Source organism: Diadema antillarum, unplaced genomic scaffold (assembly GCF_040938485.1).
Source record: "Diadema antillarum isolate AM-2024a unplaced genomic scaffold, OU_Dant_1.0 seq00001726_RagTag, whole genome shotgun sequence".
Taxonomy (NCBI): domain Eukaryota; kingdom Metazoa; phylum Echinodermata; class Echinoidea; order Diadematoida; family Diadematidae; genus Diadema; species Diadema antillarum.
Window position 1 is genome coordinate 80,054 of NW_027272413.1, and position 13,485 is coordinate 93,538.

The 13,485-nt window shown below is 37.0% G+C and overlaps 1 protein-coding gene across 1 annotated transcript in view; it reads left to right on the plus strand.

Moving 5' to 3' along the window:
* The window catches only part of LOC139711893 (tRNA pseudouridine(38/39) synthase-like), a 175,543-nt gene that overhangs the window by 66,005 nt on the left and 96,053 nt on the right, over positions 1–13,485 (plus strand). The window contains exons 10-11 of the mRNA XM_071623739.1: positions 9,895–10,018; positions 12,047–12,104. Coding sequence (XP_071479840.1) covers positions 9,895–10,018; positions 12,047–12,104 — 182 coding nt within the window. The remainder of the gene's footprint in view (positions 1–9,894; positions 10,019–12,046; positions 12,105–13,485) is intronic.

Genomic DNA, 13,485 nt, shown 5'->3' on the forward strand with positions numbered 1-13,485 from the left:
ATTCAAAGTTTATTTGATGAAAATTGGGTTTGGACTGACTGAAACATCCACACACAAAGTAAAACAAAGCGATCGTAATAAAGTGTGGGTCCCATACTTTATTAGAATCACTCTTTTTTGGATATTTCAGCCATTTCAAAACCAATTTTCATCAAATAAACGTTGAATTCCTCATAGAATTACATGCTCTTTCATATTTCATAAGAGGTTTCTCATTATCTCACCAAAAAATGTTAGAAACCTGAAATTAGGTCACAACCAAAACTGTACGATCCCTTTAACATTTTCATTGAGTGGTTTCTAAGAATCTCGCAAAACGTTACAAGCGGATTCCTCACCTCAACCAGTACTGTACAGTCCCTTTAAGGGCGGACGTCCACTTGGGCGCGGACAAGCCCCGGAAGGGTTGCGGAAGCAAATTTTGTTATTTCGGCATCCTGTCCGCGACAGACGCGGAATAACTTTGTGAATCGGCTTGTCCTGGGACATTCCTAGGACTGTCCGCGGACTGTCCGCGGACTGTCCGCGGACTGACTGCGGACATTCCTAGGAATCACTCCGGAAGAGCGCGAAATACCTCGGAATATGCTAATCGTAGCCGGGCAGCGCGGAAACATTTAGGATTACACCAGGAATGAACGCGGACAATCAGGATGCCTTCCGGACAACACAAGTTAGGCATGCGGACAAACTGTGGACGATACCAGGAAAATGGAAAGGCATAAATTTGGCGCTGACTTTGACTTTTCTTCATTTGACTGCTAGCGGTCATTGATGCTCCGTGTTGTGCTTCCGCAGTAGGGGCTGATATTATATTAATATGATTCGTAAATATTATTTGATAAATGTGACCACCAAAAGTCGAAGAATAGGATTGTCTGCATGTCGGCTGACGACTCATTTTCTTTTTTATTTGTCTCATCTGGGAGAACAATTTTTTCTCTGCCTAAAGTCACATGGATGATATTCGCAAACTTTTTGAACCATATATATATATGTAAATATATCGATTATGTATATATAATCATGTTGATAAGGTAGTCCACGTGTGGGCAAGATAAAAAGATAGGTAACAAAACTGCAACAAAGTTCATCAACGATTTATTTCTTCACAAGAAATAAACCGTTGGTGAATACAGCATGAACTTTGTTGCAGTTTTGTTACTTATATATATATATATATATATATATATATATATATAGGCCTATATATATATTATATTCTTTATTTCCTTTTTTTAGACCTGTGCCTTATCCATCGTGAAGTATATACATGTTTTGTCTGATACTTTTTTAGAGCATGCCAAAATGATCCTAATTATTAAATTTGTTTTTCTTTCTCTCATTTTTTAATCATGTTGATAAGGTAGTCCACGTGTGGGCAAGATAAAAAGATAAGTAACAAAACTGCAACAAAGTTCATCAACGATTTATTTCTTCACAAGAAATAAACCGTTGGTGAATACAGCATGAACTTTGTTGCAGTTTTGTTACTTATATATATATATATATATATATATATATATATATATATATATACATATATATATATTATATTCTTTATTTCCTTTTTTAGACCTGTGCCTTATCCATCGTGAAGTATATACAGGTTTTGTCTGATACTTTTTTAGAGCATGCCAAAATGATCCTAATCATTAAATTTGTTTTTCTTTCTCTCATTTTTACCCTTGTGCATCTCTAACCCTCTCTTATTTTTGATCACTTTTGAACATTTTCAAGTCCTAGAAATTTTTTTCATGCTTAGAGCTTACTAGCCTATTGTCAATGAAGTGTAAAAATGAGGAAATGTTTTTTACCTACTTTAATTTACTTTTTTTTTGGGGGGGAGGGGGTTCAGCTGGCTGTCAAATTGGACAATCGAGTTTATTTGCAACTAAAACAAAAAGAGAAGAAAAAATTTTTAGGTAATAACAACTATGAAAATCATTCAGTTAAAGAATATTTCTGAAATGATTTGTGATGCTTGATGTGTACTTAAATATATACACTCAGCAAAAAACAACACAAAAGAAAGACAGAAATTTAACACCTTTTCGAGTTCATGGTTTATTGCTTTTTCTCTCATTTCACTTGAATTTTGAAGTGACAGAAAATTCTTCATTTTCCTCCGTCATCTTTAGCTTTCATCGTTATTTTGGGCTTCAAAGATGTTACATTGTAATGAGACCACAGGTATATCTTTGCAATTGAATTCATGCTTTTTAGTGTGATGAATTTGTCTTTTGTTCTAATATGTTGTATCATTAGAAAGCATTTACGTATGAATAACAACTTGTTCATGTTTATATATATACATTAACATTTAGCCAAAAATTCTATGCTTTTTTTTCTGAGTGTACTTCCACCTACTTTTGTGATTTTTCAGCTGGGCTGTCACATGGGACAACCTAGTTTGTTTGCAAATAAAATACGAAAACAACATAAAGGAAAATGTACTATAGTAAGTAATAGGAACCAGGAAAGTCACTCAGATGAAAAATAATTTCTGAAAAGATCAAATCAAAACAAACTTACTAGGAAGTTAGGGGGCTGATTTCACTTCTTTCTGGTTGCTTTTGGCACAGTCTCTACTACCTTCTTCTTTGCCTTCTGGGACCGGAAATTCCTTAGATTTACCTGTTCTTCATCACTAGACGAAAGGTTTGCCTGTGATGGGGATATTTGCATGGGGGCCTCGCCTCCCTTCTTGCTCATTTTGCATTTCATTGGCATGACGCTCGCGGAAAGTGTCGACATTTTCGTGTCTGGATCACAAAATTTCCGCATCGGTTCCGGACACTTGCATATATAGATCCGCATCGGCTCCGCGCTGTCCTAAAACATTCCTGGTGTCTTCCGCTTTCATTCGGGAAGCTTCCCCACACCGCGGGATTCTTTCCGGAGCGTGTGCGGAAGGAGCGGAAGGGTCCCGGACAAGCGGGACATCCTCAGGACATCGTCAGGACAAGTCGCTGAAGGTGTCAGGAAGTTCATTTCCGCGTCCAAATTTTGGTCTCGATCAAAATTTGGACGCGGAAATTTTTCTCTCTCCCGAAGGTGCGGAAACGCCCGGACATGTTTAGGACAGTGAGCGGACACGTTCAGGAACGTGCGGACAGGTTCCCGAAGGAGTGCGGAATACCAAATTTGCATTCCGGGGCTTGTCCGCGTCTTGTCCGCTCCCTAGTGGACGCCTGGTCTAAGGAAAGTAAACACTGCATATTTGTGACAAACGTGTCATTTCACAATTATGTGAAACTGTCATCTCACATTATCAAGACATACAATGTACTGTAGACCTATTGGAAGGACCATGCGATATATAGTGTATAGCTGAGGAATACCAGTTACCGTAACGACATTGCTTCCGCACAATAAGCCTTTGTTTCAAGGTTCTGTTTTTTCAGGGATGCACTGTATATTACTAGTACATGAGATAGTGTTATCATCTTATTTCTTTTATTTGTTGTCACAAGGTTTAATGAGATTTTGTTTTTACATGTATGTAGTTCATAATCTGATTCTTCCAGATTATGCAGATTAATATCACAGAAGGACCCCATAGAATCTTGAAACCCGCTATTAGTTTAACCTCATGCTTGTCATTGTATGCCTACAAATTTGCATTCTTTATTAACTTCCTAATTTGTTGACTTTGTACCAATCTTGTAACTATGAACACATCAATATCAGTTTGTTCCCTATAACTGCATAAGTAATGGAAACATGGGCAATATGCTACGCTGCTACATGTATAGCAACTCCTAATTTGCATATTTTTCCAGTACCGGTAGTTTGCATGTTAGGGCTGATGTTCACTAGAGCCCCAACAAGATTAGGAAAGATTGCGGAAGCAAATTATATGATTTCGGCATTCTTTCCACATCAAAGGCAGAAAAGCTGTTCTAATAATAGTTTCCTAGAATATTACCATGAATGCCAGCATATTGACTGCAATATTCTACCAAGTTTCAAGGTAATCCGACTCAATATGATGTCATACGGACCCGTCAAAAGTTGAAATTCTGTGCATGTGTCAATGGCGATATACAGTGCAAATATGCAAAAAAAAAGAAGGCTAATTTTAAATCAAATTTAGCTTGTCCGGATGGACAATGACCCCCCCATTTTCTTCACATATATTGAAAGCTGATGAGTTGTAGATATCATTTCATGGCCAATAGCCAATGCTGGCAAAATGATAATAAGATACAGTGTATTAAATTCTTCTTTGATATTAAGATAAAGTGAATTTTAAAAATGATGTCATCAAATTTCAAGTTCACTCGAGTGTACATTGTATCTCACTTATCCGTACTTGATTTTCACCCAGATTTCAGTATGATGTAGCTTGTTAAATGCGCTTTCAGGTATGTAACCTCAGATCTTAGATTGGATGATGTCATCACCTCGGAAAAAAAAATGGAATGAAGGTAACCTTGTCAAATTTGACCATTTTATGTGTTATCTCTATGGGAGTGCATTTTTTCTGAAAATTAACATTGACATGATTGTCTTCATTGAGCACTAGCTCATTTATCCTTCATTGAATTTCTTCCAGATTTTAATATGTTGTAACTGAGACTTTGGGCTATTGGAAGTGGGCTCTCAGTTTTTTGTTTTTGTTTTTGTTTTTATTGGATGTGGAGATCACATTGAAAAACTTGGTTGAAATTGAAACTTAATAGCTCCGATGTAAAGAGATACTGCTTAATACACAATGGGCCAGATGCATAAAAACTAGCACTTGCTTGTCCTCGCCTTTTACTTGAATCCGTATGCATAAAAACAAGCAATTACTTGCGAGCAAAAGCTTTTGCTAGCAAGCACAAGCAAAATCTTGCTGCCCGCAAGCAATTGCGTAGAGACCTAGCATTTGCTTAAAAACGAATGCATAAAACAGACCTTTTGCTTGTTCTTGTTAGCAAGTGCTTACGATTTTCCAAACTCAGTAAAATGAGCTTGAGCTTTTGCTTAAATGGAATGTTTCCTTTTTAAGCATCATTTTCATATTCATAAAAGAAAAACCAATGTGTGCATTGCGTCATTTCATAGCTCTTCTGCTATGTCAGGAAATGTTTCTGCACACATGCCCTTTGATGCTGTCACACCCGCCTTTGTTCTTGTGATCACACAGGCTTGACATCTTTTTTGTTGAAAATGCAAGCAATTGCTTGTGCGGTACAAGCAAAGGTATAAGCACAAGCAAAAGGTTATGCATGGATATAAGCAACTGCTTGAGCTAGACCTTTTACTAGACAAGCTTGTGCTTGTGCTTGAAGTGATTGCTTACAAGCAATTGCTAGGTTTATGCATTCGGCCCAATATGGGGGTGATGTGGCTTAATGGTAGGGCATCAGACTTTCGTTTTAAGGATCAGGTGTTAGAGCCCCACGCATGCCATTTTTTTTCTACTTTTTTTTATCCTGACAATTTTCCTTTTTCTTTAGTAATGTGTTATTCTCCCTTCCAAACTTTATCTTAAGCGATTTTTTTTTTGTATTTTAATTAAAGTTCTATATCATACCATAACTTATTTTTTCTTTTTTTCTTTCTTTCTACTTTCTGTGCAAAGCTCAAGAGCAACAGGCCCTACCAACCCACATATTTTGCAAATGAAAGTCCATGTCACGAACATAATTTTATAAAATAACAACTACTTCATTGGACACCATCTTGGCTGTGTAAATTAGGGTAAAAGGTCAGAAATGTTTCATCATGTATCTTGGTGAATACATGTCCTATCACTCCCATATTTTGCATGCATGTTGACCATGTTACAAGAATCATTTCATAAATGACAACTTATTGCTCAGACGCCATCTTGCCCATACAAAGTGAGGTCAAAGGTCAAATATACTTCATTCTGTATCTTATGGGGTGTTGCAAGAAAGTTGCAATCAATTGCAACTTGCAACTGATTGTCACTGGCCAATCAAAATCATTGTTGCATGCATGTCTTCTTAATAGGGCAGACCCTGAGCCAATCAGAATGGTTGTTTCAAAATTAGCAATTATTTGCAATTGATTGCAACTTTCTTGCAACACCCCATTAGTGTATGTGGTATCAGCCCCATATTTTGCACACATACAGACCATGTGACAAGAAGTATTTCATAAAATTACTATTTTTTTTGTTCAGATGTCATCTTGGCTGTGCAAATGAGGTTCAGAGGGCAAACATTCTTTATTTTTTTATCTTGGTTGGTATATATGCAATACCAGGTACATATTTTGTGAACATATAGACTATGTTACCCGGATTATGCTATAAAATAAGGACTTTTTCCCCAAGATGGCATATTGGCTGTGCAAAGTGGGATCAAGAGTAAAAAATATCTCATCTTGTATCTTGGTAAATATGTGGAATATTGCCCCCATATTTTGCACACATGAATAATGATAATGATGATAATAATAATAATAATAATAATAATAATAATAATAATAATAATAATAAATCATTTATTAAGCGCAGAAACTATGTCTATATATTCTAAGGTACTGCGCCTCAAGAGCTCTTGAATTCCTATGTTGCACAATGCTGCATGGGAAGTAAAAAAAGAAATAGGCCCATGCTAAAACAAAAAAGTTTTCATGTCAAAAGAATCATTTCATATTAAAGATATCAACTTTTTCCTCAGATGCCATCTTGTCGGATGTGCAAATGAGGTTCAGAGATTTTCATTTTGTGTCTTTGTTGATATGCCTCATCCATTGTACAACTAGATCTGTAAGCATGATGACAGGTTTGATTCCCTTTTCCTTGATGAGAATCTCAGAAATCACTTGGCCATTCACTTTCAATTGCAGATATAATGGTAGGGTCATATGAATTGCAGTCAGGGCTCAAAACATTTATTTCCAGATACATCGGATCACCTAGTTGGATTTATTGATTTTACAGTGTAATGAATGAATCAATTTATATGGAGCAGACTGTTTTAAAAATCCTTAAAATCATGATAAACTTTTAAAGAGCTGAAAATGGCTGCTTCCTCGTCCTCATGGAAATCGTGGACCAAGAATTTAAATCTTTAGCTTTGCCTTTATTCTGTGGCCATGGGAATGTTGACACTCACCAGTTCATCATTACAGGAGGAGATACATACATACTGTAGTCAGCTGCAGGATGGGATCCTTGCCCATCCTCCCGACATCTTGTATTTTAATGGAATAAACAAGAATTTATTTTTTGAGGTTAAATCCATACAAGTTACAAGTTGGGTCATTGCTGAAACACTCTGGATGACTATTGCATACCTTTGTGAAGCTGCCCACACCACAGGATTCTTTATGCCTCCGCCACGAAGTGGTGCCGGAGGCATTATGTTTTTGGGTTGTCCGTCCGTCCGTACGTCCGTGCTCATTCATTTACGCGATAACTTGAGTAATATTGACTAGAATATTACCAAACTTGGTCCAAGTATAAAGTATGATGGGGCACTTACTTGATTAGATTTTGGGTGAAATCGGCCAAAGTTCAAAGGTCAAGGTCAAATCATTAAATTGTATCTGTTTACGCGATAACTCAAGACTGGATTCAGCAAATTTCACCAAACTTTGTCTGAGGATGATGTATGATAGGACAATTACTTGATTAGTTTTTGAGTGAAATTGGACAGAGGTCAAAGGTCAAAGATCAAGGTCAAATCCTAAAATTTATCTGTTTACGTGATAACTCAAAACTGGATGAAGCAGCTTTCACCAAACTTGGTGCAAGGATGATGTATGATGGGGTAATTAGTTGAGTAGATTTTAGTGACATTGGCAAGAGGTCAAAGGTCAAAAGGTCAAGGTCAAATGCTAAAAACGTTGCTATTTCCCCCATATCCATGCAATGCTCGAAGATATCTTCTTGAAACTTAGTGTAGACATGTACTACTGCATAAAGATTCTCCAGAGAGAGTTCCATGTCATAAGGTCAAAGGTCAAAAGGTCAAAGGTTAGGTGAATATGTCACAATTTCACTTTTTTTCGCAAATGGTTCAATGTATATTCATGGAACTTTGTACATACGCATGTACTGACTGGCAGGGATTTTCTAGGGAATGTACGGGTCATGGGTCAATAGTCAGGGGGTCAAAGGTCAAGGTCAACTCCTCAAACTGTTACTATTCCCCTCATATACTGTTATATGCAATGCTTGCATTATTATTTTTAAAACTAAAACTTGATATATGGTACATGTATTCCCTTAGGGAGATTCTCTGGGAAATTTCCAGCCAGAAGGTCAAAGGTCAAAGGTTAAGGGTCAAAGGCCAGGTTTAAATGGAAAAAAAAAATATTTTATACTGTAATTACACTCTTTCTTCATACCTTGAAAATTACTCAATGCATAAACTTATAAGAGGGTCGGTCAGAAGTCAAGTAAAAATTCTCAATTCCCCAAATACAGGTACCTGCACTCTTAGACAATTATAGCAAACCTAGTTCAAGGAAAGTGAACATTCAAGATATTTCTGACAAACCTGTCATTTCAGTATTTTGTCACTTTTGTGAAACTGTCATAACACATTGTGAAGACATTGTACCATACACCTATTGGAAGAATCATGCATTATTGCGGAGGCATCAGTCGCCATAGCGACATTTCTAGTTCAGGAAATGCCTTGCTGTCTTTAAGAATGATAAAGGCAGTAAAGCGAATTGTTCAAGAATATATGAAGAGGTTGCTGATTGAATGGGAATTAAATTTGCATTCCACGCCTTGTCCAGCCCCACCTTCTCATTATGGGATGAAATCAGTGCTAATTTGTCATTTCCAAACTTTGAATAATGTAGACTCTTAAAACCAAGTAGGTACAGTATGGATGATACCAGAATAGAATTATTATTGTACCTCCTTGACTTTACAGGCACTCATTTCACACTTCCTCTGGTAGTCCCCTAATACACCATTTTAAGCTGTTCCTCCTGCAATTCTCTGAGTGACTTCAATGCCCCCAAACAAGATTCTTTTTGCAGGTTGACAGAAAATGAACAGGGTGGTAATCCACTTGTCAAGCGGTACATGTTCCCCCGTTCACAGGTCAACTGCATGTGCCGTTGAACAATGGAAATATCAATCAAGCACAAGATATGAATAAAGCATGCACTGATGGGCTCACAAACTCTGTTGTTATACACAAAAGATGCACCTGAATGGGGTCAGCGATATCAAATATCTGCTGAGCTCACCCTTAATCGCTACGTACATCTTTATACAAATTCTACAGCAAAACAAGCTAACACTACATTGTGGAAAAGGCAAATAATACTCCAATACAGGCAGCTAGTTTTCATAGAGAAAGAAAACAGATATTGATGGAAGAAATTCTAAATCTTTCTATTAAAATCATTTTTCTGGGCAGCGTAACACAAATTAACATGAATTTAGGCCATGAATGCAGGCACTCATGTCTACATTTTGGGAACCTGGTATGGCAGGTTCCCGTATATCCAGGTGAGTCGCGGGAATTGCTTGTAGAGGTCCACGCAGAACACTAGTAGGAGGCTCATAGCAGCTTCACCTTGCAGGCAGATAACACACATTTGTAATGCAGGTTCTTCGCAGTGCCCATATGTCGTCCATAACTAGAACGTAAGTAGAATGTAAGTAGCGCGTGTCTAGCAGGTAAGACGCACACGAAACTAGCTTAAATCCTTGTCTGCCCACAAAAAAATTATTCTGTGTGCTGGAAAATCCCTACACGCAAGAAGCCCACTTAGCTTGCCCAGAAAGGTGTTACAGGGCCTTTGGGAAAAAACTTAGGAACATTTTCACAATGGCACCACAGATATGTAAAGCCCCCCCCCCCCATCTCATGTTAAGCCTATTATGTAGCTTGTATGCTCGCTACCTGTGATTGCAATGCATCCTGGGTTAAATGCCAATTTTGTTTCTGTGTGTAGATCATTGACCAACTCTTGGATGTAGAAAGGCAGCCATGCAAGCCTCAGTACTCCATGGCCACTGACTTCCCTCTTGTGCTCTATGAATGTGCCTACTCAGGAATTCAGTGGATATATGATACTGGTGAGTCTTTTGCACTGAAAAGTGTAATTTGCGTGTGGATTTCTGCAAGCAAATATCTGGTATTGATGGGGCTTGTTCACCAGTTTCTCTGTTAGTTTTTAGTTAGTTTTTAGTTTTTAGTCTTTCAGTTTTTATTATGCCTCCGCCACAAAGCGTTGCTGGAGGCATTATGTTTTCAGGTTATCCATCCGTCCATCCTTCCATCTGTAATAAATTTTGTGGACAGCGTAACTAAAAAACTGAGGTATCCTAATGAAACTTACCATGTATATGTATGAGGAGGCGAAGTTGTGCCTTTCAACTTTTGGGTGCACATGCTCAAGGTCAAATGCTCAAAATTTCACTATTTCCGCATATGTATGCAATGCCCACAGGTATTTTTGTGAAATGAAATAAAGATTATCCAGAGAGAGTTTCAGGTCATGCGGTCAAAGGTCAAGTGAAAATGTTAGAATTTCACTTCTTTCTCCATATTTCACAAATGGTTCAAAATATCTTCATGGAACGTAGTACATATGCATGTACTGACTGGCAGTGATTATCTAGGGAATTTGGGAGTCATGGGTCAAAAGTCAAGGTCAACTCCTGAAAATTTCACTATTTCCCTCATATTTATGCAATGCCTGCAGAATTTTTCTTGGGACTTAATATGTACAATGTCATATATTTCCTGATAGAGATTCTCTTTGAAGTTTCAAAAGGTTAAAAGGTCAGAGGTCAAGTGAAAGTGCTACATTTCCCTTCTTTCTCCATATGTCAGAAAGTGACTTACAGTATCATTGTGAAACTTAGTAATATTCATGCATGTTCTACTTGACAGTGATTTTCTTGGGAATTTTAGGGTCAAAGGTCAAGGGTGAAAGGCCAGGATAAATTGCTAATATTTTATTATTATACCCCCACCCACACATAGTGTGTATGGGAGTATAGATAGGAATCACTCTGAGGTCCGTTGGCCAGGCAGTCGGTCGGGCGGTCAGTTGGTCCTTTGCAAAAGCTTGTAGATCAAACTTCTCTCTCATTTTTTGAGCAATTAACCCCAAATTTGGCATGTGTGACTGCTATCAAAGGTAGATGTGCAAGACACTATTTTCGTTAGTATCACATAATGCATTGCCATTGCAACGGCATATTTTCATAAAAACTTGTAGATCAAACTACTCTATCATTTTTTGAGCAATTGACCCCAAATTGGGCATGTGTGACCGCTATCAAAGGAAGATGTGCCAGACACCTTTTCGTTAGTATTGCATAATGCATTGCCATGACAACAGCAATTTTTTTTTAAATCTTACAAAATGTTGTGGATTAAACTACTTGTACTCAGTTTTATAGCTATTCAATTGAAATTTGGGATAAATGATCAATGAAATGTGTAGTTTTGCAGGACTCCTTTTTTTGTGAATAAATCTGTTGCCATGGCAACAGCAGTTTTTTAATTCAATCATACAAAAATATGTGGATTGACCAACTCTGAGTTTTTTAGTATTTGACTTGAATTTTGGCACATGTAACCACTACAGTATGGAGATGTAAAGAACTTATCTTCTGTTCATGTTGAACAATGAGTTTCCATGGTAACAGCATTTTTTCACTAAAAACAATACAAATATATTGTGGATTCAGCTAACTTCATCAGTCTTTGAGCATATGGCTTGAAATTTTGGCACATACATGTATGACCGCTATGTTAGGTAGATGTGCAAACTTAATCTTTCGTCAATTTTGAACAATGCGTTGCCATGGTAGCAGCATATTTTGAATGAAAATTCTACTAAAATACTGTGGATTCAGTTAATCTCCTTCAGTCTTTAAGCATTTTGCTTGAAATTTGGCACATGTGACATGGTAACAGTATATTTTGAATGAAAATTATGTAGAAATTTTGGTTCAGCTAACTCTCAGATAACTCAGTTTTTTAAGGTTTTTTTTATATTACAGTTTTTTTTTATACCACATAAGCTCAGTAAAGTTGAGATGGATTTTTTGATGTGACACGCTAAGCTTTTTCACTCCATCTGTCCATAGCTCACCATGAGAGGACTATTTCTCAGTTCCAGGAGAAGTGGACAGGTCACATTGTCAGGTAAGATATGATTCTGTACGTCTCAAAGGTCAAGTTAAAGTGCTTAAATTTTACTGTTTACCTCATATTCTGAAATGGCTCAAGTTTCTTCATGCATGTTGTATATAAATGTTTATGCATGTAGTACGAGAGGTGAATGTCTGGTGCAGCTTGGGATTGTGCCATCAAACTTTCAAACCTGTTGCTTTACTTTCTTGCCAGTTTTGTATGTGAAAATGTCATCTCACATCATCAAGATGTATTACAAACATTTTGGGGCATTAATGCAATGTAGCAGAGGCAAGATGTACATGTACTACAAACGGGACAATAAAGCGATGTAGCGGAGGCATACCAGTGGCGAGGACGACATTTCTAGTTTTATTCTGATGTATGACAGACACTCTTTATCACTCATAAACATGTATGACCAATTTGAAAACTTCCTGTAGACTCCTCAAGGGGCAATCTTCGTACTATGCTCTTGGCAAATCAATGTAATGAATTGACGTTAGTCTCTATTAATCAGACTGATAATGTGCAGTCTGTGAGATTAAAAGAGATGTGTCACCAAACACCATAGCAAACAAACAGAAAACATTAATGATGTACACTCAAAGTAAAATGCATAATGTCACAAATAGATCAAGGTCACTGACGTATCAGTGAATATATATTGCATTTCTTTTTTAAGTCGAATGAAACCCAATGTAAATGGTATATGTGACCATGCATCACAAAACCAACAAAAAGTTGCACCCCTTGATTTTACGAGAGGACTCAAAAAAAGATGAAACAGGTCAACCAAGTCAATTTCTAGTTTTCTATATTTTCTGAAAGAGTTATTCCTCTTCTTCATTATCCTTAAGTTTTGGATCATAAAATGGATTGAAAATTGGGTTTTCAGCAGTCTTTCTACAACCTTTTTTTTTTTTTTTTTTTGGTAGAGTATTGTGATCAGGTATGTCTTAGAGACCCTTTTTCATTTCTTGAAAATCCTTCACTTTCAACTGTAATAACTTGTGAAAAGATAATGCTACTACTTTGAAAGTTGGCATTAATCATAAACAGAATGTGTTTATAGTGGGTACTTAATGTCAGCTTAATCACAGATAATTCCTTCATTGTTTTTACTACAGTGGTTTACATCCTGTTTTTTGTCCCATTTGTCTCGCAGCTAGCACAGCTTGTTGAAGATTAAGCACTTGAAGAGACCCTGTATTTCAGAGCCTCTTTTCTCAGTTCATGCTTTTCCAAAGTGTGTGCTTACTTTCCAATATCTAGATAGGTTAGGAGAGCCCATTTGAATTGGGTTATACATCATTTTACTGCTTAGGGTCTGCTCTTGTAGAATCTGTCCTTAACTAAAAATCCATATTTGGCAACTTTTTTGGTGGTTTTG